This window comes from Hoplias malabaricus, chromosome 6 (assembly GCF_029633855.1).
Source record: "Hoplias malabaricus isolate fHopMal1 chromosome 6, fHopMal1.hap1, whole genome shotgun sequence".
Taxonomy (NCBI): Eukaryota; Metazoa; Chordata; class Actinopteri; order Characiformes; family Erythrinidae; genus Hoplias; species Hoplias malabaricus.
In genome coordinates, this window is record NC_089805.1 from 29,976,553 (window position 1) to 30,004,095 (window position 27,543).

General features: G+C 39.0%; 3 protein-coding genes across 3 annotated transcripts in view; 2 read left to right on the forward strand and 1 right to left on the reverse strand.

Moving 5' to 3' along the window:
- The first annotated feature begins 64 nt into the window (after positions 1 to 64).
- Positions 65 to 3,816, forward strand: si:ch211-153f2.3 (alanine and arginine-rich domain-containing protein). Its single transcript, XM_066675609.1, has 2 exons — positions 65 to 744; positions 1,806 to 3,816. The coding sequence occupies exons 1-2, from the start codon at positions 529 to 531 to the stop codon at positions 1,929 to 1,931; spliced, it is 342 nt and encodes a 113-aa protein (XP_066531706.1). The 5' UTR covers positions 65 to 528; the 3' UTR covers positions 1,932 to 3,816.
- An 8,446-nt stretch (positions 3,817 to 12,262) lies between these two features.
- On the reverse strand, positions 12,263 to 14,781 carry utp23 (UTP23 small subunit processome component). Its single transcript, XM_066674993.1, has 3 exons — positions 13,979 to 14,781; positions 13,317 to 13,491; positions 12,263 to 12,904 (listed from the first exon to the last, which is right to left on the reverse strand). Exons 1-3 carry the CDS (start codon positions 14,164 to 14,166, stop codon positions 12,515 to 12,517), a joined length of 753 nt encoding a protein of 250 aa, XP_066531090.1. The 5' UTR covers positions 14,167 to 14,781; the 3' UTR covers positions 12,263 to 12,514.
- The window catches only part of eif3hb (eukaryotic translation initiation factor 3, subunit H, b), a 63,773-nt gene continuing 50,795 nt past the window's right edge, over positions 14,566 to 27,543 (forward strand). Inside the window, exon 1 of the mRNA XM_066674992.1 lies at positions 14,566 to 14,721. Within this exon, the coding sequence (XP_066531089.1) occupies positions 14,647 to 14,721 (75 nt within the window). The 5' untranslated portion in view covers positions 14,566 to 14,646. The remainder of the gene's footprint in view (positions 14,722 to 27,543) is intronic.

Below are 27,543 nucleotides of genomic sequence, written 5' to 3' on the forward strand. Positions count from 1 at the left end.
CTAGTTGGGGGGTGAGAGAAATAGAGAGGGACGGAGTGAGTGAGTGAGTGAGAGAGATAGCCCCCCCTGCACCTTTTCACTTCTTTGGGACGCAACAATGGCCTTTGTCCACAATGTCCCTCCATTCTTATTGGGGTAACTGTGGGGGGTGGAGGTGGTGAGTTTGCTTCTCCATGGAAACAGTGACAAAACAAGCCAGCCCAAGACCACAGACGAGCTTAACCGCTGCTCGCCACTGACAGATCCTCTAGGTCTTGGTGAATAAGCAATAAAGAGCGTACAAGAGAAGAGGAAGAAAGGAGTAGCAGGCTGAAAGGAGCGTGGACATAAGGTACAAGATCTGCAAGACAGAAGGAGTAGAATTGGGAAGGGATTAAAAAAAAAAAACATTGGAAAAAAAATGTATGCGTGTGTGTGAGAGTGGAGTGTGTGAAGGCGGTCAGTCCCCTAAGGAGGTCCGCTTCTGGCATCAGGGCATCTGTTCGATCTCTTTACACACAGTTTTATTTGCAACTGACCATTGCCGTCATGAACCCAGAGACTCAGTACGAGGACTCAGTGTCCATCATGGTTCTGGAGAACATCAAGAACAAACTTCTACACGCCTTTCGAAACACAGCAGAGCCAAGAACCACCTCTCAAAGCGGCACAGATGCGATCAGCACCAGCAGAAGTCTCCAGGCTAATGAGGAACTGCGGAGAGCCAAGATAGATGGAGCGATCAGCTGGTTACGATCAGAACTGGTGAGTTGGTTTAACAGTCACAGTTTAAAAGGCATTTGAGTTCCTTCAAATGCTCATTGTATCTCCAGCACATTGCGTTTTTGTCTTATCCTGATGTGGAGCAGTTTCTGTGCCTTTGAACGTGCGTTGTTTTTCTTACTTCGGGCTATTTACTATGAAATTAAAAGTTTTAAAATACAGCCAGTGGGGCAGATAAAGGCTAAATAATGAATTAACTTCATGAAGAATGCAGATCTTGCCAAAGCCTCAATGTCTAATAATACAAGAGCTGCATATTATTTGCTGTTTTATATTTTAATAATAATAGTATAAAAGGCTTCAGTGAAGTTCTAGTCCAGTGAAGGAATAATTGAAAAAAAAACACTCTTTAGTAAGAGCTTGCCTGTACCATCACAGTGATGCTGAGTTTGTCATGTGTTACATGTATTAGTTGTATATTTACTCACCATTTAAAAATATCTGAAAATTGATACCTTTATGGAATAAATAAATAAATAAATAAATAAATGTATCTCTTAATGGAAATATATATTTTTCACAAATAATTGTAGATCATTTCTATTGCTACATGCATCATGAACAGTCCACATTACAATAATCATATATGTTATGTTTAAATTATGTGGGGAAAAAAATTAAAGGGACAGTTTGTTACAGTAGATGCTACAATAGAAGAAAAATACTGTTTTGGTGTTTTTTCATTGTGGTTCATAATGCAAAAACATTTATCAATACATTTCTTATATTTATGAATTATTTGTATTTCGGAATTGTATTAAAAACTCATAACAAAGATTCTAAGTCTTCTTTTAAATGTAACAATTTGTTATTCTGTTTTTACTCAAAGAGTATTAATGGTGATGAATGCGTTCTACTCATGGAGAAATAAGGCTGGGAACAACTGAAGCTAGCCAAAAAGAACAGATTCTTCTTTCTATAGAGCTATCAAATATTTCTGGATATACTCAGCAGCTCTGAGGCTCTGTTGTATCCTGACCTTTCTGGACTGGATGCTCTCAGCGCTGAAATGCTCATGTGTTTGTGTTGTGATTAACATGCAGCTGGAGATGCGTACTCAGGACCGGCAGCTGGCTCAAACTCTGCTTGGTCTCAACAATGAGATTCAGAAACTGCGGCGGGAGAGTGGCCCAATACTACTGGACACAAACAGCACTGACCAGCCCTGACCTTGCACAAGAGCAACAATAGCTGCACGAATGGACTGTGACTCAGTGTCGTTTCCACAACTCCATTTTACACTCTTCAGATTACAGCTCCTGTATGGCTGCTCTGGGTACAGCTCAGAAGGCAAACTCCAAAAGTTTCTGCAAATAAAAGGCTAAAGAGTTAACAAAGGCTTTCAGCATGGTGTGGTGTGAAATACAACTGTTGTATGATACTTTTTTGTAGTAGGCTCTGACCTACAACATATATGTTTAATGGTACATGAAGGATGTTGTAATGTAAAAAACAAGCAAACAATAAAACAGCCCACCCTTTCAAATAAAAACCAAAAATAAAATAAATAAATAAAACACAATGAGTGCCGTTGCTATGTACTATTTAAATCAAAACACTCTGAATGACTTTGTTGAATTTCTGAATTGTGATAGAATTTTGCCTATTTTTAGAAAATCCAGTGGAGATTTCCTTTAATTTATACAGAAACAACATTTTTAGATGTTTACAAATGTTCTGCATGAACAAATTTGCATGAATTATTATTTTTACCGAAATCTGCATATTTTTGCTCATCATTAAGAAGGCCATAGTTAAGAAGGCACTAAGGTGGGGGTGGTGTTGCTGCCACTCTGTCAATGTGTCTTCAATGGGTGAGAAGTTTATTGAACTTGTGCCCAGTGATCACACATAGGCTTGGGATCCATCACAAACCTGATCAGGATGATCACACAAGATGGTTACAGAAGATGAATGAGTGTTATAATTGTACTTAAGGAACAGATATACAGGAGTTGGACAATGAAACTGAAACACCTGGTTTTAGACCACAATAATTAGTTAGTATGGTGTAGGGCCTCCTTTTGCGGCCAATACACCGTCTGTTCGTCTTGGGAATGACATATACAAGTCCTGCACAGTGGTCAGAGGGATTTTAAGCCATTCTTCTCGCAGGATAGTGGCCAGGTCACTACGTGATGCTGGTGGAAGAAAACGTTTCCTGACTCGCTCCTCCAAAACACCCCAAAGTGTCTCAATAATATTTAGATCTGGTGACTGTGCAGGCCATGGGAGATGTTCAACTTCACTTTCATGTTCATCAAACCAATCTTTCACCAGCCTTGCTGTGTGTATTGGTGCAGTGTCATCCTGATACACGGCACCGCCTTCAGGACACAATGTTTGAACCATTGGATGCACATGGTCTTACTGGTGCAATGTGCAATTAATGAAGATTGGCCACCAGTCTGGTCCAATTTAGTCATGAAACCTCCCACACTAAAATGACAGGTGTTTCAGTTTCATTGTCTAACCCCTGTAGCTTGTTAACACTCCAGACAAAACTATGAAGAATGACATATTTTTTGGACTTGATATGTAGCGATACTTTCAATATACATAGTACAGATGTGTGCACTCCCATTGTTTGGTAGCATGAGAGCAAAATTTATATATGTCACGGCACTCCAAAGATAGTGGACTGCCATTCATTTAAGGCCACTTACTGTCTTTGAAGGACAGTGTCACTTTTGAATGTCTTTGTTGTACAAATTGTGCCAATACAGAGGGTGGATAAGATGATGTGGTCCCATAGATGTAATGTGCCCAAAATCTGTAGAGACACTTATGTGTTTAGTGAATTAAATTCCTTTTTACTTTTCAATTACTGTACACGTTTGTAACTGTGTTTTTGATCCATATATTCAGCCATGAAATGCAAATGAGTCTAATGCTTGGAGCATTTCATAGAAACTGATGGAAAAAGCACGTGTTCACACACATTTGGTCAAATGGTGTTTATGGCTCAAAGGGAAAATATTATTGTTATCAGAGTAAAACCCTGTGGAGGTACAAGGTCCTGTACTTATTCATAGAGCATGCTACTTTGTAAATCAGGATTGCTGAATAAAATGCATTGCCACAACAATGAATGACTTTGTTTTATTATGATGACGTATCATTTAGGATATCGGTCCCATTGATGTTACATGAATAAAAAGTTCTCATTTCAACCAAAATACATAATAACACACTGTCACAATATATTCACGACTGTAGTGCAGCACTAGTGTCATCGTCAGGTTCTATTCTACTGTTTAGTCTCTTCATTTCAGTCAGAGAGGAGTTTTCTTGTCCAGGATGTCTGCTGATAAAAAAGTGTAGCTTGGTGAAGTCTGAATAGCAGCTGAAATGTTTGTGCAATTTTAAGATACAGTTAATTTTGATCAGATGAAAGAGAATACAGTTCTTTTCTCCTGTAAAAGTTGATATGTCATTTTTTTGTATGTGTAGGGGATAAGTAGACATCTCAGAAGTTCATGTTTCAAGAATAGCTAAGTTTTCCCATATATCTTTACCATACCACTTTACATACCATATGTCCAAAATGTACAAACACCATCTAAGGTGTACAGACATCTTTTAAGGTGCACTCATTACGCACACAAGTGTTTGTGTACAGGCAGCTTGTATCATTCCCACAAAAAAACCTTACCAATAGAATGGGATGTTCTGGAGAGGGCTAAATGTCAGCTGGATTGGTGTACAGCCCTCCCAACCCAGGGCTAAGGATTATGCACTTCTTTTATATTAAAAGGTATTGTATAGACAAAAACAAATATGAAAAACCCAAAGATTCAGTTACCAGGGACCCAGAACTCCCCATAAGACAGGCATAAACAATGCTGAGGATATCTAAGACTAATGATATTAGAAACTGTTCAGTGCCATCTTTAACATGCCATAAACAGGTTCTGTCAAGTCCTCATTCACTGCTGAAGGACTATCGGGGTTGAGCTCCAATAAAACCAACGTGAGTGTGAGTCAGTCGTGTTATCAGGAATTCTTACCACTAGTTTGAAACTGAAATTAATACTGACAGCATTAGCCTACTGTCTGTAAAGCATAAGACACATGACTTAACATAAAACTACATACATACACATTCCAATGCTAACACACACACATGCTCGCATACATACAACCATACAGTACATATATATCCACAGAGTGCTTCATCAAAACTAATTTTGTCTGTGTATTAAAAATTTAAATTAGGGTGCACACAATAGAGAACAGCAGCCTACCTCCAGAGACCTTGTCTGATTTAGAGCTGTGATAAAAATCTGAATTCACAGTCACACAGCATTCCAGCCTACTCATCTACTCAACTTATGAACTGCTGGTATTCAACCCCAATGCACAGAATGTAGTGTAGGAGTGGGCACTTTAACAAAGCCCTAATACCACAGTATGTTTCCAGTGTTCCAGAGAACTTCCTCTGCTTTTGAACTTCATTTCTACCAGACTATATGTGCCTCTATGTCTGTCTGTTTCTACTAAGTGCAACAGAAACAATGTCTAAGTATCAGTCATTTTATATGGTTTAGGAATAATTTAGAGGTGTCACAGTGATTGAATAAACCCCCAAATGACTCAGCATGATGCTAGCCTACAATGGCATTTCTCAGCTAATGTCAGAGAATTGGCAATCCGTGTTTTCCTACGAGCATGTTGATCTGCCGAAGGATGCTGTGGTAGTGGCAGATTAAAAGCTGTTGTTACTGCAAGTGTTAGCTTTCTCCTTCCAAGCTTCGTAGCATCAGGTGATACTGTTTGAGAGGAAACTGGGCGAATACAGATAGACAGCTTTATAAGGTGTGGGAAGAGGTGTGGGAGCAGTGTAAATGGAATGAGGAATGTTCACACTGATAGAGGCCTGCAGCTTTCTAAGGCACTGAGCTGCGTCGACTGAATGCCCTCTTAGGCAGAGCGGCCACATGAAGTGGACTGGTACGGAAGGGAGAGAAGATAGAGGGGTAAAAGCACATCTCTCCAGAATAGGAGGAGCTGCTGCTCCCCCCTGCCTCACTCTCAGAGTCCCAGCAAGGCTCTTCATCTTCCTCCTGCTCCTCTTCCTCTTCGTATTCCACAGCACATTCTTGTTTCAGCTCCTGGATTCCTGCATGGAGGTCCATCAGCTGCCGGATCAAAGCCTGGTCCTGAGAGCGCATCTCCATCTGGAGCAGCAAAAATATCAATCAGGTTCACCAGTCTCATACTGTACTGTGCAATATTCAGAGACCACCATTTGGTTTCTTTCATTTCCACCTCCATTAATGTATGTATATTTTTCATATTATATGTCATTTTTTCCGTTATTTGATTGCATTCAATTACTTGAATTTTAAAGAGGTAAGAAAATGATGATGGATGATTAATTTTACACCCCAAATTTCACTCTAATTCCAGCATACAGAGCACAGCCCCAACTCTCCCAACACAGTCCGATGCTGGGGAGATTTTTATCTCTTCAACTGATTCTTGACAGAATTCTTGATGGTGCAATGACCACTGTTCCTGTCACACAGCTCCAGGGTTCTAGGGATGTGGATTAACACCCGCCTGTCTGTAAAGAGTTGGTGTGTTCTCCCTGTGTCTGTGTGGGTGACCTCCAGGTGCTCTGGTTTTCTCCCACCGTCCAAAAACACGTGCTGGTAGGTGGATTAGCTGTTCAAATGTGTCCATAGTATGTGAATAACTGTATGGGTGTGTGGTGCCCTGTATATAGTCCTTTTCTGTGGAGTTAAAACTAGCTGTGTGTGCACAATAACATGCCTACAGTTTGGGCACCTTAAAGGACATGTAGTGTGCCATCATTCAAAACAGATATGAAATAATAGGTACACAGAACCCAGCTTTAAATTAAGGTGCATAATGCTAATGCAGTTAGTTGAACCCCCCCACCCCCCCCCCCCCCCCCCCCAAAAAAAAAAAAAAAACAGCAAAGACTCAATCCAAAATGCTGAATTATTCTCATATAATCAAAACAGATTTTTGAGGGTCATTGAAATCTGGCTGACCCAAGCATAGACAATGACTCAAGAAGAGACACTGACCTCAAAGCATAAACCGACCCACAAACTATTCCACAGCAGTGCTACAGTAACAGCCCATGGTTAAGGTATCAGCGTGTTGACCAAGTTTCAGCCTATTCCTTCCACACAGTATTTAAACCAACAATGTCTCTTTCAAATGCAAATGTTCCCTTCATCCTTTGGCTTTTAGGAGGAGCTGAGCCAGTCTAATTGCCTTCATTGTGAGAAAATAATATCCCAAATTCCAACACATTCCACCACAGAGCCCAAGCTGAGAAATGGATGGAACAAAAAAATGTTCCCGCCAAAATCACTCTATCCTGCACTAATTGCTTTGGTACAAGTGTGTTGGGGCTTGCGCTGAAAGACGCTTGTGTTCAGATTTCTTTGCAGTGGGGAAAGAATGAGAGAAAAGGGAAAGACCTTTATTCTGAACTTATTTGAGCTCCAAACCTTTCTGAACTCTCTCGGGAGAAAAAGTCCACACACTGTTAGCTACCTAGCATCCGTTTTCTTACTCTGGTTCCTATGGTTTCTCGAGTCTCTTTCCTTAGTCATTGTAGTAAACAGAACCATGACTAATTTCCTGTTGGCTGGAGCCGAAAACAATGCCCAATCAGCTCTGTGCTTTTACCTCCTCTTTTGTGTCCAGTGTTTGGCCAAGTGATGGGATTAGACGTCACAGATATAACTGATGTGACATCCATTTGATGATCTTGGAAACAGGCACTGTACACAAGCACCAAGAAGAGTTTGACAGACTCAGGCATATGCTTAGTGTAGAAGCAGAATAGACAAAGTTGAATAAAAATTACTGGGCAGGCTTTCTACTTACTGAAGCCAGATTTTGAGTTCATGTACAAGTAAAAATAGATTAACCAATTGCTTTTCTTACAGTCTTTTATTTACTTATAGTCTTTTTTAGACAAAAAATGTCCGGGCAAAATTTCACAAACGTCTGAGTGTTTTAAAAAAAATTAAAAAACACCCTGTATACAAATCCACCTTTTAAACCATGTCTCCATCCAGCTGTCCCTCCTGCTTATGTTGGGGAGGATATCAAACACTGTTGTCCATGTCAGGATAAAGTGAAATATCTTTAATTGACTATGGGTTTGCTTTGTATTTCCCTTTGTGTGGGCAGCTTTAACAGTGACCTCTGTGTGTGTCATTGACAAAGTCACAGTACAAATTTACAATTTGGCTGTAACTTCTCAAACAATTAGATGTTGTTGAATTTGACCTTGACCTAAGCCTAAAGCACATTCACACTGGTTTTATATGGTTCTCTGGTGTGAAGAGACCACCCAATGTGCTTTGTGGTTTAGCTTACCAAATTACAGCCAGTATAAACTCTACACGTCTTGTTGTGGAAAGAAAAATATCAGTACTTTAACAGAACCTCTATAACAAGCAGAATTTTAATTAATTTTAAATTGTTTACATTATAAAATCCTGTGTAAAATGATGCTGTTTTGTGTCACAACATCAGCCTGAAGAACAGCTTTATGCTTGAATGTCACACAATAGTCATACAGAGGTAATACAATAACGATTTGTAATCTTTGACTGTGTATTGTACCAAAATGTACATAGTCACACTGTCTTGATATATATATATATATATATATATATATATATATATATATATATATATAGTATTATCACTCACTTATTAACTATCATTACGTAATGTAATATTATAAATTAAATATGAAATAGTGTGTAATTCTGAGCATTGTGACATGTGTTGTTCAGTATTCTGTATCACATTATGTTATACTGTATAATTCTACACCATAAACATACTTGAGTTTCTTTCCTTAGTCATTGTTGTAAACATTCACATTCATTCGTTGTCCATAACCACTTATCCAGTTCAGGGTCACGGTGGGTCTGGAGCATACCTGGAATCATTGGATGCAAGGCAGGAACACACCCTGTTTCACTCACACCTACGGACACTTTTTTTGAGTCACCAATCCACCTACCAATGAGTTTTTTTTGGACTGTGGGAGGAAATCTACATGGACACGGGGAGAACACACCAAACCCCTCACAGTCACCCTGAGCTGGACTTGAACCCACAACCTCCAGGTCCCTGGAGCTGTGTGACTGTGACACTACCTGCTGCACCACCATGCTGCTCATTATGTTTTTTTATTCAGAATTCTGTATCACATTATAATATACTGTATTACTCTGCACCATAAACATACAAGTATCATTAATTCAACCACTCATTTGTGTGTTCGTTACTTCACTCATTGATTAATTTATCTGTAGCTGCTTCATCTGGATTAGAACAGTGGTGGGTCTGGATTCATTGGACGCAATGCAGGCGCACACCCTACACGGGGCTTCTGTCCATCGTACACTGTCAGAAATTTTATCACTGTGGTGGTAACCTCAAGTGACCCTCAATTGTAGATTTTAAAATTGTGTTGATTTCATACACCCTGTTTCATCTCCAGGACTTTTAATTTGGTTTTTATTATAAATATATATGACAGTTATATAATGAAAGATTACAAACATGTATCTCTCTGGAGATGAGAATGTAATGTATCTTTAGTGACCAATACCAATAATGTACCTTTACCGTAACTGTTTTTCTGAGACTGTAGGTCATCACTCACTCACCTAGTCATTCACACACTCACACCTGTGAAAAATTTCATAGTCAGGCCACCTACCAACATGTGTTTTTGGACTGTGAGGAAACCAGACCACTCTGAGAAAACCCATGCAGACACTCTGAGAACACACTAAATTCCCCACAGTTATCCAAGTCAAAGATAAAACACTGTGGTAGCAGCATGGATTGCAGCACTATTTCATACCAAACTTTCACTTAATTCTGTAACTCATAAACAGTTTATTGTTACTTGCAGCATGGTTTCCAAACAACAATAAGCCTGTGTTGAAATCTGTCTGCAGAAAAGCTGAAAGTAGTTTGACTCTAAGTGATTCTAATGATCTAGCTGTCACAATAAAGCTACATTCTGTGTCATTATGTCTATTTATAGGTTCAAGAAAATTCTCACCAGCTCTCGTCTCAGCCAGGCCAGAGCACTCTCGATGTCCAGTCGTCCAGAGTGGTCACGGTCCATGCTCTGTGTCCTGCACACCTCGTCAGCTGCCGGCCGCTCACTGAGCATCGTTGCTGCTTTACAGTCATCAAAGGTAGTTTCTCTACAGGAGAAATCTCTCAGTCTGGTCAGGACCACTTCCATTCTTTCAGGATCAACTTCTGAAAGCTGCCTTTTTTTTATCCTTTTTGTCTTTGGCTTTATCTAGTGTTTTACTCAGCTGCAATGAGGACAGCGTTGTCTTTCAAATTCTATTTTTGGTTACTTTAACAGCCCTACCTGCCTACTCCTGCTGGAGAAACTAAACACTAGAGAATGTTCTCCCCTGGGAAGAGTGCTGCATTGGAGCCTCTTCTTATTTTACAACTTAACAGGAGTTACCAGCAACGTGTGCATTTGTGTGAGAGTGACGCAGACAGAGGGACGTCAGCTCTGTCTTTTGTGTGATCCAGTGACGTTCTTGTTTACCATGCACCATGTACCAAAGGCACACACACACACATGCATGCCCCCCCTCCCACCCACTGCTGTGAACATGTGGACATGAAGTTGCCATGGATATCTGAGTAGTGCTACTCAAGAAAACTGGGCAGTCTATGGAATGTCCTTGGCACAGTCTGAAGACACAGCCAGTAACAAAAGAACTAAGATGGAGTGGACTTCCTTTCACATCTGTTTAAAGACTGAGTGCACACACACACACACACACAGAAAGTGAGAGAGAGAGTGACCTATTCCCTGGTAAAGTTAGGCAGAACTTGGAATATATCAGCAGTGGTTCTACTCTTAATTTAATTATATGAAGGCTGTAACAATTCACATATTTCCAGTTTAAAGTTTTCATTCTGAGAGCAACATTGAATTTTCCATGTATTAAATAAGCATTAACAGAGCTCTGATAATAACCAAAACAGATTAGACTAGGTATTATAGCTCACAAAAAAAAGAGAAGAAAACGAAGCCCCAGAACTTATGCACATTTTCATAAAATGGCCTGTTAATTGTGCTGGATTTCTGTCTCCATTGCTACAAGACCAAATGAACATCTACACTAGACACCACTGGCTCAACCACTTGCATTCTTTTATATTCTCTGTGTTGCTTCTAGCAACCCCCTCAATAGAGCAGTACTTTTAAACGAAGGACAAAAATAGCTGCTGCACAATTAGGGCTATATTTAAACGTGAATTATCCAACTATTTATTTCAGCACAACAAAGACCTTGCAACCAGTCTGACACCACAATACACACATCAGACCAGCCTGAATGAGCCCAGGGCTGATTTATTGGAGCTTAATTGTCACCCATACACTGGGAGTGTGTTTCAGCAGAGGAATTTCAAACTACTGGTAACATGCAGTCCAGCCTACTCATGTCTGAAAGCTCTTTTGGTCTCACGTAACAAAGATATATGACTTGTATAATATTACACAATCCAGTCTAAATTATATGGTCAAATGTTTGAAAACATCTTCTCATCCCAAAAAATGCGGTTTTTGAGGTTGAGTGTTATGAATGCTTAGTTCTGGACCACAAACACCATTCAATTCATTCTTTTTCCCTAACCACTTCATCCGGATCAGGGCTGCACTGGGTATGGATCACACCTGGAACATTTGAGAGGGAGGAACACACCCTGGACAGGGCACCGGCCCCTCAAAGGAAATCACACACACACACACACATGTGGACAATTTCACACAGCATGTCAACCTGCAAACGTGTGTTTGGACTGAGAGTAGAAACCTGGAAGCACCTGGAAGAAACCCAGACAGACACTGGGAGAACACCCCGATATCTTCACAGTGACCTGAGGTAAGGACTGAACCCAAGAACCCAGGAGTTCTTGTTGTCTGTATCTACTTTAAAAGCAGGTTAAATCATTCAGTAATAAACATGTCCACTTCACATACTTTTCAACATATAATGCATCTGCATTGTAAAATGATAACCTCCCGTACCATTTAAAAAATGCAATTCTGTCATTTCCCCATAATATTCTCTGGGTGTGAATTTGGATTTTCCTGCTTCTAAGACTTCTTCCAATAATTTTCAATGTCTGCCAGAAGGGAAAACAATATAAATAAATTCATATTTTATCACTGTCCCTACCTACTGCAATCTCGGCACACCAAGAAAATGCAATTTACCGTTTACAAACCTGGACAAGAAACGACAAATCTCTCATCTATAAAAGGTGGCCAGTAATAGATTGCAATAAACATTTACCGCCCCCTGATGGTAGAAGTGGACATTGCCATTAATCTTATTTTTCTTTTTTCTCTCTCTCTCTCTCTCTCTCTCTCTCTCTCTCTCTCTCTCTCTCTCTCTCTCTCTCTCTCTCTCTCTCTCTGGTATAACGGCAAGTAACTAAAAACTCAAGATAATTATTTTTTTTAATAAAAATGAAATATAATTTTGCTTTTAAAATTTACTAAAGACAGAGTGAAAGCAGATACAAATTGGATCAGACCCTACAAAATTATGAGCTATTTATCTACTTATAGCTGTTATTTTGTCATCTCATGTTAACAAACTGCTCAATACAGAAGTAGGGACTCATGAGAATCAAATACATCCAATCTGCACCATTCATATAGAGCTGATACACAGGCTCCATGTCATGACTTAGCACTTGAGCTGTCAGGGTTCACATTAGCAGGTTTCCGATGCCTGTGTCGGCTTCTTTTCTTTTTCGCTCCATCTGCTGTTTTTGGTTGCTGTGGCATTGGCTTCTTCTTCTTTTTCAAGCAGCTCAGAGGATTAGGATTGCCAGATTTTCTCTTGCGTTTTTGGCCACGTCTCTCCTCTCCTTCCTTGTTGAGACCCTGTTCAGTTTTCAGGTGCTGAATGCTCTGCTGCTCAGTCAGGCTCACCAGCTCTCCCAGCTGAACAGCTTTCACATGCTTCAGAGAACATTCTGAGGGCTTGTCCAACACCGTGGTGTTTTGAATGATATAGAGTAGAGGGACGCCAGGAATCTCCATCAGACCCGCTGTCAACTCTCTGTCCTAAGAACCAATAGAAAATGCATTTGTTGAACTTTTCAGTCATTTTTTAATTGATCAACCAATGCATGAACATATATATTACTTAAACTGCTTATATGCAAGGACTGCCAGTGGCTCCATGCTTCCATTAATCAATTCCCTAAGTTACAAATAGCTCCAGGTGAATGACAAGCTTTAGGATTTAACAGAATGTAATAATGAAATGAAAAAGTTGCTAAAAATGTTTTTATTTAGTTCAACTTCTTATTTAGTAAAGATCTGTAATGAAGAGCATGCAGAAAAAAACATGGTCCACAACTCTACTTTATATTGAATTAATGGAACCCTCAGCAGCTCATATTTACAAAGCTAGTATGGTAGAACGTTTGAAGGCATCATTTGAAAAACTTAAAATGGATGGAGCTGAAATTACTTGTGTTGCAACAAAGTAGTGATGTTGATTTCTCTCGCCCAGCATTGAGAGCAGGCATTCAGATGCAGACACAGGCTCTTTGCTGTGTCTACATTTCCGTATCTGGAATCTCTGCAAGATCAATTTAGCTCCGTAGAGGTCTTTCGAAAGGCTTTCAAGTTCCTTCAGTGCACAGCTGTAAAAAAGAGAACAAATTCAGAATGCACAACACATTCAGACTGGGCAAACGCTCTTTGTTTATATACTGTAACGCTGGCGGCTAGAGCCACAGGGTCAATAATGGGTCTCCAGTGGTCTCCAGTGGTCAGGACCACAACAGGGTTGCAGTAACACTGATGTGTTGGCAGAGTGTAAGTGTGTATTGTGCTGGTACGAGTGCAACAGACATCAGGGCTGCTGGAGTTTTTAAACCATTCAGTTTCAGAACTATGAAGGCAACAGCATCAAGTGGCCACTGAGGATGAACAACACAAAATGTGCCACAATAGATGACAATGTGCCAGCAGCCTTTCGTTCTGAATTCAGTGTTAAAAACCCAGTAAAATAGAAGCCTGATTTTACACATAATATCCATGAAAGCCTAACCTGTGACTACCTTTGTTATAAATAGTATAATAAATACAAAGCAATGGAACTAAGAGAACGTACTGGTGTGGACTTACTTAGTGGTGCAGAGATGAACTTCTCCCATGAAATACTTGGGCATTTGCTCTTTGATTTGGATCTTGTTCTTCAGCGCGGCTTGACAGAAGGTGCCGTCGATCAGAATCTGATACGGTTCCCGAAATCCGAAGTTGTACCTGTAGAAACTGAGGGTTTTCTTCGCTTGTTTTTGTCGTTTTATCTTCATTTTAATGAAGTTCCTCTCCTCTGCTGCGACTGGGGCTTAATGCTTCGGCGTATTCTTATTTGAGCTGCGTTTTAAGACGGATACTGGCCTCCGAGACCAAGACAGTACAAAAACTGACGAATGGACTAAGTGATAAAAACAATAATTAACACACAGACATGAAAATACCAACTCTACAGGCACTCACACCAGCGTGATACTTGCAGAGCTACGGTGAAATGTGACCGGGCGGAAACGCGGAACGCTAAATACGGCCGTGGAATAACTATCACTACATCAATCACTGTGTAAGAGAAGACCTATAATATTTATAATGCCATATTTAACTTATTCTGTTATATTTCTTTGGTGCTCTGTCCGTAACTGACACCGAGACTCTGTTGGCAGTGTACAGGAACGATTCTGTGTGAGAATGGCGGTTCTCTCGTTGTGTCCGGAAGGCTGTGTGTGCGCTCTTCTTCTACACGTGTGTTTGGGAAAATGGCGCAGCGCAGAGAGGCAGCGGCAGGGAGCGGCGTGGATTCACTCGTTAAACACATTCAGATCGACGGACTGGTAAGACTCAGCGGCTCTCGGCCATTCAGGGTGCTGTCCACGTCTAGACGGACCGGTCTGGACTTTACCGAGCTCATTAATGTAGTCAGAAACGGAGAGTATGGGACCAGCTTCATGCTTCAACTCTCAGTTCCACCTTAAATGGAGCAGCAGAACTGCACTGGTGTATGCTTGATAAGGGTTAACGGTATAAACGCATCCCCCTTTGGAGAAACATTGGTGCTTTGAAAGTTTGTGAACCTTTTAGAATTTGATATATTTTATGCATAAATTTGACATAAAGCATATTTAGATTTTCACACGTCATAGACTTGGAGAGAACCAAATCAAACAATTGATACATGTTGCACATAGCCACATTTATTGAGGAAAATGATTCAGAATTACAGCTGTCAGTGTCAAACATGAGAACCTTTAGAATTAGAAGGTGGAATTAGAATCGGGATTTTTTTAACCAATGGGGTGACAGTCAGTGAGTGGACACTGATCTTCACATCGCCCTTTGTGGAAGTGTATCATTACACAAATCATTTCTGAGACCCTTGCTCACAAGTGTTTGGACTCCATTGCACAGTCAGACAGATTGTGTATAATTGGAGAAAACTGAAGACCATAATTATCCTCCCTAGGAGTGGTCGCCCAACAAATATTCAAAGAGAAAGGCATGTACTACTCTTTGAGATTGCAAAGGAACCTTCTAAATAACTAAAGGTTTTCTCACATTGGCCAGTGTTATTTTTCATGTGTCCATCATCAAGAGAACACTGAACAGCAACTGTTTGCTACTGGAACAGTGTTTACTATACATATGAGATCATCAAAGATATTTTTGGTTTAAAGCCTTTGGGAACCCATTTTGAAATTTTGTGAATTTTTTTTTTGTATAATTCTTAACTTGGGAGTTATGTGAAACGTTCAGCAACATTAAAAAAAAAAAAGAGAGACAACAGAAATATGATAAATCCCTCCCCAAATATGACCAGTATGTAGAATGGGCAGTCCTAAAAGTGGGTAATGCTTATGTCACTATTACCCTGACTATGTTCTGTAAAATGACAACTGCAGTTCAGAGTAAACCCATAAAAATAAAAAAAACCCTCGACTGCTCTGTTGAGGCTGTGTTACAATGGTAATGTAAACAGCATTCTGTTCTCCACTGATAGAGAGCATGGTCATTGATTGTATTGAGCCATGCCCACACCATTCTCAGAGTGATTTATTATATTTCTGTTTTTTTTTTTCTGTTTTTCATTTCAAATAACACCCAAGTTTACATTTATACAAAACCCCCACAAAAGTTCAAAATGTGTCCCCAGGGGCTTTAAATGTGGAGAGAATAAAATCCTGCATTCCAGCACAAAAACCTCATTCCATCTGTGAAACATGCTGGTGGTAGTATCATGGCGTGGGCCTTTTGCTTTATTTGGTTCAGGAAGGCTTGCTCTCATGAACGGAGCAATAAATTCTGAATTATACTAGCAAATTGTAAAGGTCAGTATCTTCACACTGGTCTGTGAGCTGAATCTTAAATGAACATGGTTCATTCAGCATGACAAAAATCACAAGTTGTTCTCCCAAAGAATGGCTAAAGAAGAATAAAATTAATGTTTTGAAATGGCCAAGTCAAAGTCCTGTGCTTATCCAGTGGAATTGTTGTGGATAGACCTGAAGTAAGCAGTTCATGGGAGGAAACTCCCCAACAAAAGAGAATTGAAGCTGTTTTGTACAGAGGAAGGGTGGGTCTATGAGAAGTTGGGTGTGTTCTTCTAGTGTCCGCATGGCTCCCTGCCCCACCCTGGGTGCGCTGGTTGAAGGTGGGTTGGCACCCAGTGATTTTGGGCCCACTGCAACCCTGAACTGGATGAGAGGTTACACACAATTAATGTACAGTGGAATGGGTGAACATTTTTCCAAACCAATGTGCAGCACAAGTAAACAGTTACCTCAAATGTTTAGTTGCAGTTATTGTTGCTCAAGGGGTGTCACACCAGATACTGTAAGCAAGGGATCATTTTTGCCACACATAGATATGAAATATTGAATTATGTTCTTCAGAAAATAAGTAAATGGCAGTGTAATATTTTTGTCTCCTTTTCTAGTTTAAAATGTTCACACATTTATACAGAAATATAGATCATTCTAAAAGGTTCAAATCTTTCAAAAATATATGGTGGTGTAAGGCTAGAATACAGGAACTGGGGTCTGATACCATCATAGTTGTGGCAAACTGCATGCCCCTGGTAAACTGCCCCTAAAACCTCATCTCTTTTTATCAGAATTCTATAGGTTATTTAAAAAAAACCTCTAATGCATTAAGGGAACAGTAGGTAAGATTTGCTATTTTTATAGTGCTTGAAAGCACTATATTGGTATTCCTCCTCTTATATTTCTTCTAATATTCTTTTTCTTATTATTATTTCTGTGATTAATACAGTCCAAACTGCATAATGTGCAAACTCTGTTCAAACTGCATTTTGAGGTGAGAGGTGTGCTATGTATTTTTGGTAGGGGTGTGCGATATGTCCCTAAAATAATATCATGATATTTCAGGGTGTTTTGGCGATAACGATATTTTTGGTGATATAAACAAAACACTGAAAAATACTTGTATTAAGAACACACTAATGCAACAAAATAAATGATATATTAATAACATTAAATATATATTATTATATGTTAATTACATTACAATGTTTTATTTATTAAAGATTTATTTTACTACTGCAGTTTCAAATATTCAAATATAAAGGAGTGACAAAAGAAATCAGTAAACATTTGCTTATATTATAAACAACAGCAATTTACCAAGATTCTGATTTTGTATAAAATATCGTTTTTGCATTGTCATCACAATATGCACATTTGCAATAGTCACGAGAGAGAGAGAGAGACACAACACATGCTAATATACTTAATTTGCAACTTTTTTTGCTGGTTGACACACAAGGAAAAGCACCATTCTCATTCTCCACAACAGAGCAGATATCTCTGCATCTACTGCATCCTTGAATACACAGTTTGTTGCTGGTTGTTTTGAGTGAGCTGTGCAGTGTATAGCTGCTCTTTTTTTTGTATAGTTCTGCTGTAATTAAAGTTTAATTTTTTCACTTGTGAGAAATTGAACTATATATATATATATATATATATATATATATATATATATATATATATATATATATATATATATATATATATATATACACGCCTTAGCCTACTTCCACAATTCTGCTGAAATCCTCAAAATCCACAAATCCTCTACACTGTGTCTTAGCTCTTTACACAGTTAGTGGGCCAAGTTATTTTGTTCTATTAATCTAGCATCCAGAGGCATGGAGTCATTATTTTCTGGAAATTGATGATTATATAACCTCATTTTATTCTTTCGTTCTGTGTGAAGATTTATTTAGAGCCTGCATAAAAAGAAAAATCACAGGAAGCGTCTTTGCCCCATTAGTAAACTAATTTGTGTTATAAATGCTGTTTTAGCAAATGGTAATATTGCAGTATTTGGATTTTTATGTTAAAATATTTGCAGTAAGCCGTTATATGTTGGAACAGAAAAGAAAACCCTCCAGTAGCTCTACTTTTGAAAACACTTGGGAAAATTTCAGCATACTGAAATGCAGTAAAAGAGTGCTTATGTTCACTTTGTAATGAAGCAAACTAATATTTACATGTGGGCTAACATTGGTCACAAAAGAATTATTACTGTAATAAACTGCATCATTGTGTTAAAATAATAAAATAAAAAGCATGGCATTAATATTTCTGTTGATTACAACTCTTATAAAGCCTTGCAGTTGTTTTTAGGACTGGTTTTTACTACAGCTTAGCAAAAGATTTAGGTTAATTTGTACTTGATGGAATCGCAATTTAAATTGTGATTAGTGTAGTTCTGCATAACGGTGCATAATTTGAAAATAAAAATTGCTTTTCCCCTACTGTTGAATTTTGTCCCCTAAACTGTGTAAATTGCTTAAGAAATAAAGTAAATAAGTGCTCGTTATTGTGCTCTTTAACAATATTATATACATGTTTAAGGCTGGCACGGTGGTGCAGCAGGTAGTGTCGCAGTCACACAGCTCCAGGGTCCTGGAGGTTGTGGGTTCTAGACCCGCTCCAGGTGACTGTCTGTGAGGAGTTGGTGTGTTCTCCCCGTGTCTGCGTGGGTTTCCTCCGGGTGCTCCGGTTTCCTCCCACAGTCCAAAAACACACGTTGGTAGGTGGATTGGTGACTCAAGTGTGTGTGTGTGTGTGTGTCTGTGTTGCCCTGTGAAGGACTGGCGCCCCCTCCAGGGTGTATTCCTGCCTTGCGCTCAATGATTCCAGGTAGGCTCTGGACCCACTGTGACCCTGAACTGGATAAGGGTTACAGATAATGAATGAATGAATGAATGTTTAAGGATGAGAAAAAAAACAATGTGAGACTGAAATATGCATAATGGTGTTCTTGCAGCGGAAAAAACATATGAGATTACTAAAATATTTCTATTGCTACATTTTTGTCCTGTGGAAACTAGGATTGGCAAAATTGGAGAAAATGTTGTTTTGTTTTTCTCCAATATTGCGATAGGTAATAGTTAAGTTATAATTATTTTCTGTGAATTACATTTTAGGGTGTTTTTTTTTAAACAAGAATAACAGTATAGTTAAATTTAGTTTCTTTCTTTTATTTTGAACATAATATGACAATAGTGTCATGTGGTTGTAGTGTTCACAGCAGACTGTTTGGTTGCCTCTAATTGGTCTAACCCTTATACTGTACAAGCTGCATGTCCTCATTTAAAAATTTTAAAGCTAAAGTTCTTGGATAATGTTGGCTAGTATTAAAATTAAAATTTGTTCTTATAATTCAGATTGTGATTTCAGTGTAAAAAAACAAAAAGGTAAGTTACCTATTGGAAACTGCAAAATTCTGGACATCATTCTGGAGGCAGCACATTTTAAAGAGAAGTGTGATCTGACCCCATTTGTTCCTTACTGAATTTATGGGTTGATATTCTTGTAAGCATGTTTCTTTGACCCACTTTGGGCTTTTGAGGAAAGACTCAGTCAATGCTTTTAGCTTGCAGGTGCTTTGTGTTTGTTTACTTTCATGCTCAGGGTAGCACATTTTGTTTTAGGATGTTGCCTTAGAAAAGCTGCAAGCAAAGTTGCTATTGCATAGCTCATTGATTTCCAATGGCTGCCTGTTTTTCCAGTCTTTAGTGAGAATACTGTTACCTCTGTGCTGCTGCCTGGAGGTGTTTCATCAGCTTATATGTTTCTCTTCCCATTCCAGTTAAAACAGCATGTGTTTAGCCTAGTTAGATTTTATACCAACAAGGTGCTACAGCAGGATGAATTCTGGTCCATTTATTCAACTGCTGTATTCCCTGATTTACTTGTACCATAAAATTATTTATTGTGTTGAGCTATGCTTGGATGGATCTATCAGCTCAAAGTAATTACTTTTTGTAGAAGTTCTGGCACTTTCATTTCACACACTCAGTATGGCTTTCCAGGCTTTGGGGCCATAGGGATTTGTGCACAGATGTGAAGAGGATAGGTGCAGGATAATAACTCATCTTTTGCTTGTTACCTGCAGCAAATCTGTACTTAAAGGTTTTTTAAACATTAATAGATATTTAAAACTTTCTGGGTTTTTATTATGGGGGTGGGGGGCTTTAAACAGGTTCTGTAATGATTTTGCCGAAACTGTGGTTTGTGGCAAGGAATCACTGCAGCAGACAGGCTACCAGCTTTTGGTAAAGCGGCAGAAGGGGATTTATTTTACTTCAACCATTAAAATGTACAAGCTGTTTTCTGTGAGTGAAGAATGTCAGCTGTCTTATAGTTCTCAGCCAATGAACAGTTACTCTGTTTAAGTACGCCACATGTCCTTACGTAGTGATGTGTGCATATCATTTTGGAATTGACTGAAGCACAATTTTCATTACTGTACAAAAGGGGCTAAAGTTTGCTGATTGCCCTGCGTTCCAGGAGTTTTTTCTCTCTTGAGTGCTCCATCTGGTGTACGGTCAGTGAGTATTACCCATGCTGAGGGTAAGCTGAGCTATGCTGAAATGGTTTGTGGGCAATCATAGAAATCACAGTTATTATACACACCAATCAAGTATGCACTCATACAGTCTAGGAACAAAACAGCAGGCTTTCAAGTTCCCCTGAGGTCTGTCTGCCAGTAATAAGCCCAACCAATATATGTAAAGAAATATTTCAAATTTAACTTGGTTGGTCACTGACTAGTATTCACTGATGGTGTTGGGGTGTCTCCCCCTCCCTCTATATTCCCTCTGCAGATTTATCTCGAACGTAAATAATCATCTATAAGAATTTTTATTTTATTTTCATCATTTTTCACAGGAACACCATATTGACAGTGTGCCCTTGATGAATGGATATTCCTTGAAGATTTCAATAGTGTTTCAGTCCAGTGCTCCTCTTTTATTCCTGTGCTTCAGTTAGTTCTTGCATTGACATTGACGTCTTTTTTGTTTTTTACTTGGCCTAGAACATATTCTTGACTTGCTGACCAAGTGAGACACTAGGCCATCTTTCTCACTTCTTTTCCTCCTGGACCATTGACCACAGCTGTTAGTGTCACCACTGGGAGCTGAACTTGTTTTTGGTTTAATCAGAGCCTGACAGAAGTAACCAAAGGCCACACATCCTTCAGGGACTAAATCTGTTCCAGCATGCCTTTCCTTTGCCATTTTGGCATTTTTCTCAGTAACGTTTTGTCAGACAATAACAGTGTTGAATGAAAAGCAAAAAAAAAAACAAAAAACTATTTTTTTTACTCCCCCCCATTGGATGATACAATTGCATTTTTGATCCTTTGTCAAATAACTGCAAGTCTTCTGAGCACCTTGGCTTGTAATTTTCCTGCAGTAGATTCATAACCTCAAAATTAGCATTAGGACCTTTTGATGATGGGGTGTAATAAGTGTGAGCAACTGTGACTGCCATATGTTGGCTCTGTTTTGGTGAGCGCTAGTGCTGCTCTTGCTGCTGTCAGCTCAGCAGCTGTGTATTCCCCCCACTGTCACTAATCTGAACACCCACTTCCCTCAAGTGCCTGCTTTTGTTAACTATTGGGTTCTGTTTTATTAAAGGGTGTTGGCATTCAGTCGAAATGAATGATTCTCCCTTCTGCTGACCCTTAGACAAAGCACTGTCTTTAGCTGACCTTGTGTTTATTCTTAAGTAATCGGGGCACTGCAAGACCCCTGACTGGTATTTATAGACAAGTTGGATTTGACTGGTCAGGTAGGTACTAGGAAGCTTGCCAATTCCCCATTTGCATAGCTTCCTGTAATCATGAAACAACAAAATGAACATGGGAGATTCATGAAAGCCTTAGCTTTGTATCTTCCCTGATTTTCTCTTTAGTGTTTCTCATTGTTTAAGGCAGTGCTCCACTTTTCAGATGCACCAAAGTTTTCTGATTGACTGCAAATAGCCTCAACATACAAAGCAGGTGGATTAGCCATAGCTGCATCTTGGTGGGTAAGCAGCTTAATCAGAGAGCTCCACAAATCCTTGGCAGCACACTTTTTTTTACCTCTCTTCTGTTTCTCTTTGCGATGTGAAACTTTCTCACTTTTTGACCTTTCAGGTAAGACACAAAAGCAGTCCAAGCCAATTAGACATGAAGGTTGTTGTATCAAACGCAGCAGCTAGACAGCATTTCTCATAGGTCTGGAGGGGTTTTGTGTGTGGGCGCATATGTTCAGGATTCACTTCTTTTTAATTTATCTAGGAGTTTCTCTCTTTGTGAGTTTCCTTTCTTCTTTTTTGGTGGGCTGAAATGAACTCAATCCACTGCTTTGTGTACCATCCAAGCCTTTTGTCTAGACAGCATTACATGAATGGTAATTGCGATAACTGGAGCATACACTGACTTAAGCAGCTGGGCATATTTTTAGTGTACCAAACTTTCAAGTAATGCACAAGTTGTCACATTTGCTAGCAGCAGTCTGATTCCCAGTCTAATTCTGTTGTTTCTCCTCAAATGATTTAAATGCTGCTATCTGGCCTAAGGCACTGGGCCACGAAGGAATATGTCAGAATGCTTTTTTTCATTTAACAGTGACAGGCTCGAAGTTCCAGAGCTGAAGCAAACAGCCAGCTGGGGGCAGAGTTGGTCCACTGAAAGCAGCGCTGAGTTTGAGATTTGTCCACACATTACCTCGTAGCCTATCATTTCAAACAGCAGGATTAGATGTCAAGCTGTCTGAAACATGGCGAACTGTGAGAGCTGTTATAATACTATTTTAGATACAGCAGTAGCATTCCCCTTTTTATTATTTTTTAGTCTAGCACTTTGATAGAGGGAATAGACTTTCTTTGGGGCTTGGTTCTTTTGTCTGGGGATTCTCTAAATGGAGTGTGAGAAGAGCAGGTCTTTTAGTGATTAGCCATTCAGCAGACAACCCTCTGCAGAATGATAGAGGTGGAGGGCGGTCACTCTTTAGCTCATTATAGGGCCAGCTGTTTGTGTTTTTCTCCAGACCTCTAGAGGCAGCATGTTAACTGCACCAGGGCTGCTGGGGGTTGTATAGATGAGCAGAGAGGAGGAGCTCTGTCTCTTCTGGGTCAATCAGATGCTAAATAGTGCAGTTGAATTCCCTCCTCGATTAACTAACATCATGATTAACTTTAGCCACTAATGAATGTCCCACAAGAGTTTGTGCCAAGTTTTTTTTCTATATTAATTGAATATGATTGCAGCTTTCATAAAGTCTGACAAGTCGTTCAGGAGAAGCATCTGCTGGTTTTTAAAACTGGTGCCCTCTCCATTAGCTGACTGATCAGTAGGAAGCGAATGGAAGGAAACACAAAGTCAATGTGTTATTGGCATAGGTTAGCAATTGAAGGATCAAAGAGTTTAAAGTTTTTGTTTATACTGGTGCTACACACTCTTCTTTTTTTTTTTTTTTCCCCCTTCCCCCTTCAACAGAAGTCCAAATATTTTTCTACACATATGCTTTTTATTTGCATGATACTGACGGATGATAGGAGCTCCATTAGTGACTTCCAACCCAGCACACGTGTCGGATGCTTCAGTGTGTTCAGAAATTGCAGTAATTCATTGGCAGATGTAGAAAATGGCAGAAGGTGAGTGTGGCTGAAAGATTGCCCTGATGGCTTCCTGGGGAGTGGGAGAACAGCAGCACTCTGCTCCAGAGCTTGGATTAATAGTGCCGGAGCAGGGCTTGATTCGCCGTAAGCTCCCAGCACTTCTGAAGCACGAGTAAAAGAGATTGATAGCTCTGTTGCGGCAAAGGGTGCTAAAAAAGAGGCAGGCGAGCAGGAAATAAAGCAGGAGTGAGGCACGGTGTGTCCTTGAGTATGCTCAAATGGCTGCTTGCCACAACGTCTTCAGGGCTGAGACCATGGCTTCCAGAAGTGACCAGAACCAGCTGTTGATGCCACTGTTTAAAGGTTGTATTGGGAAGTTTGGAATTTCTAAAATCCTTTAAAAATTAAATTATGTCTACAGTTTCCTTCCACATCTATGCTTCACTTTATTTAAAACTACTTAAACTAGGAATTAGGGCTGTGCCCTATCATATTGTTTATGATATTGTCATTTTTTTACAATGAAAAAAAAAAATCAATTTTATGATATTGTGATATTCTGACTTGTTTGGATACTGTCTCAGCACAACAACTACTCTGTGTTTTTATTATTTACTGTGAAGCTTTAAGGTTACATTTTGTATAGTTGTTTCCTTTTGTTGGTAATACGCACACACTACATTTTCTGCACTTTGGTTGTGTGGTAGATTTTTATGCTACATTATTTCAGAATCTTGGTAAATTACTGTTTACAATATAAGCAAATGTTTACTGATTTTATATTTTAATATTTGAAATGGTTACATTTGTAGTAAAATAAATCTTTAATAAATAAAACCATTGAATGTTATTAATATGTATTAAATATATTTAATACAATTTCTTAGTGTGTTCATGAAATGAATAAAAGTATTTTTCAGTGTTTTGTTCATATCGCCAATAAATATTGTGATATTATTTTAGGGCCATAAGGCCCACCCCAACTAAGGATCCTGAATTTTACCCGCAAAGGGCCGGTGTGGTGGCAAATGAATTCCCTATAAGCAGCTGCAGACTTAATCAAAGTGTATCTAAGAGATACATGCTGTTAACTATGCATTAGCTTATGCATAATGGTTACCTTGTGTATCCTGCATCCATTTTGTGCATAGCTTGTGCACGTTCTCTGAAAATAAACTCTACACATACGAGTGTAGACAGTAGGGGCATAGCAGCACCACAATGGGGAAAGGTTTGAAAAAGTTTGAAATTACATGTTTTTTTTTTTTTTTTTTTGGGCTGCGCTCTAGTGAAAGTCTCCAGTTACAAGTGTAGTACATAGGCAGATATGTGAACAGTTATGTTCACGACGCAGACTGTTGTGTATGTGAATGCATGGTCAAAAAGCAACTATACCTTTACCTTTATTTGTCACTAGGGGTGGATGATATGGCCCTTTTAAATAATATCACAATATAATAAAATATTAATAAAAGTCTTGGCGATATGACAGGACACAGAAAAATATTTTATTTAACTGTGTTTCAAACATTCAGTAGAAACAAAAAATAGAAAATAGATGCTATTGTTTGTGAGTGTAGTCTGTCTGCTTGGGTTAGAGCACACATTGTCTGTTCTCTTGTGGTGCTTTTCTGCTGCTTGGAACATACACGACTCGACTCGGCATGGCTCTTTTGGGTTTACGCTGGCCAAATCTAGTACCTGGTCCCTTGAACTGTAGGTTTTCAGTCCCAGCTCACTCCGGGTTTCAGCCGTGCCGAGTAGGTACTAAATGGTGACGTCTAAACCCTGCAGAACGCTGATTGGCCAGAGACACATGTCAATCACCACAAAATGTAGAGCTCATTCAAATCCAGCACAAACTCCCTGCTTATAAAATCTCTTAAGTTACAGCAGCTTTCACATTATTTATTTACTCACAACTGCAGCTCATAACTTTACCTTAAGGTGTTCTGAAGAGGCTTATATGCTCACTGGGCCATTGGCCGATGAAAATTTCCAGTGAAAGCCGAGTGTGCAACAAGTAAAACTGGGGTGCGGAGCCATGTTCAGTCAAAAAAAAAAAAAAAACAACAAGCAAAGTAGTGCCTAACTTTACCGCCGCATTTGTTGTGGTTTTCAAAGCCAGTGATTCCTGTTAGAGATGGGTCCTTTTCGCGGGGGAGCCCTGCCAGTAGAAAAGCTGCATCTTACGTAAGAGTGTAGTTTGTTTTACATGTAGTATTTTGTAACCAAACCATCTTCACACCACTGAAGTTGCTCCTCTGTTTTGGAACAAACTCTTCCATTGCAGAGCCATCGTACTCGTTGTTGTGCCTGAAAGGATCTCAAAATGAATTGTGATGAAATTCTGAAATGAAAGTTAGAATATTTCTCTTATTGAAAATTTTTTTGAATCCTTTTTAAAATATTTATCACAAAAAATATGATAAGGCACAACCCTACTCTTCATTAGTTTAAAGGCTAAGACCAATTAATTATCACATAGAATGTTGTGTGCTCTTGATTGGATCAGAATGGAGAACAATGTATGTAACCCTTAAACGGGTCCAGTATGTGGGCATCCAGTCAGTTCCAGCCTTTTGTAACTACGTATTAGTTCCATATTTTTTGCTGAATAATAAAATATAAGGACTGAGTAATAAATCCTGCAGTTAAATGTGACTCTCATGACTGTAATCAAAAAACACTACTTATAAAATTCAGATGTTTCCTACCGTTTGCTAGCTCTCCAGTCTTGGTCAGGAAATGGTTTAATGTATTCACAATACACCAATCTCAGTAAATGATTAAACCGTCTCGGTCCAGTATGCTAATCTGTCTCTCTTACTCACATGGCAGAGGCATCTGGATTTTTTTAGACAACGGAGAGAACTCCTAAGGTTGAAAAGCACGAACATAGATGAGGATATTGCTCTGGTCCATAGGTGGATAATATAGTCTCCAAGTTCGAAATACAGAGTTTCTGTGGTATTTCAAACAGTGAGGGAAAAAATGTACAGACAAGTTAATCTTCAGCGCCACACAGTTGTTTTTTTTCCCTCTCAAATATACGCTTCCACATTAAAAGATGCAGTGCTTCCGAATGTAAAGAAACCAGATACAGCTGTATTTCCCATGCTTATAGACATTCCCTCAGTTAATAGTATTGTCTTCATTATTTATACAGTCAATAAATGAAGACACCATTTGCAGAAACAGCCTGTTCTGAACTAGTTTTTTGATGTTAAGACTTTTTTTTTTTTAACATAGATCCATCTGTTCAGCAGTTTAAATTTGCTCATTCATGTTAGTTATGTGGAGTGTTTCTTCCCAGACTGCTTCCTCAAATAAACACAGTACTTCACAGCCATTCAGAGGAGAGATCATCTTAAAAGCACAGCAAGAAACGGCAACTTAATTCTAAGAAAAGTGTAGAAAATGTGATTAACACAAACACAGACTTGTATATTTCTGTAAACTCTGGTAGTCGTTTTATATATATATATATATATATATATATATATATATATATATATAACATTTATTTATTTTTGTGTCTAGTGTTTGTCCGAATTTGTTAGAATTGTAGATGATGACTGTAGGGATACGTGACATCAATGCTCCCTCATGGCATAGAGATAAGTGGATGTAAAAATATAAACGATTCATATTTCCACTCAGTATACTTGAATTTTAAAGAGGGGAATGCCCATTTGCCGCCTCCCTGTCTGTGTTTCGTCTACCGCATCAAAAGAG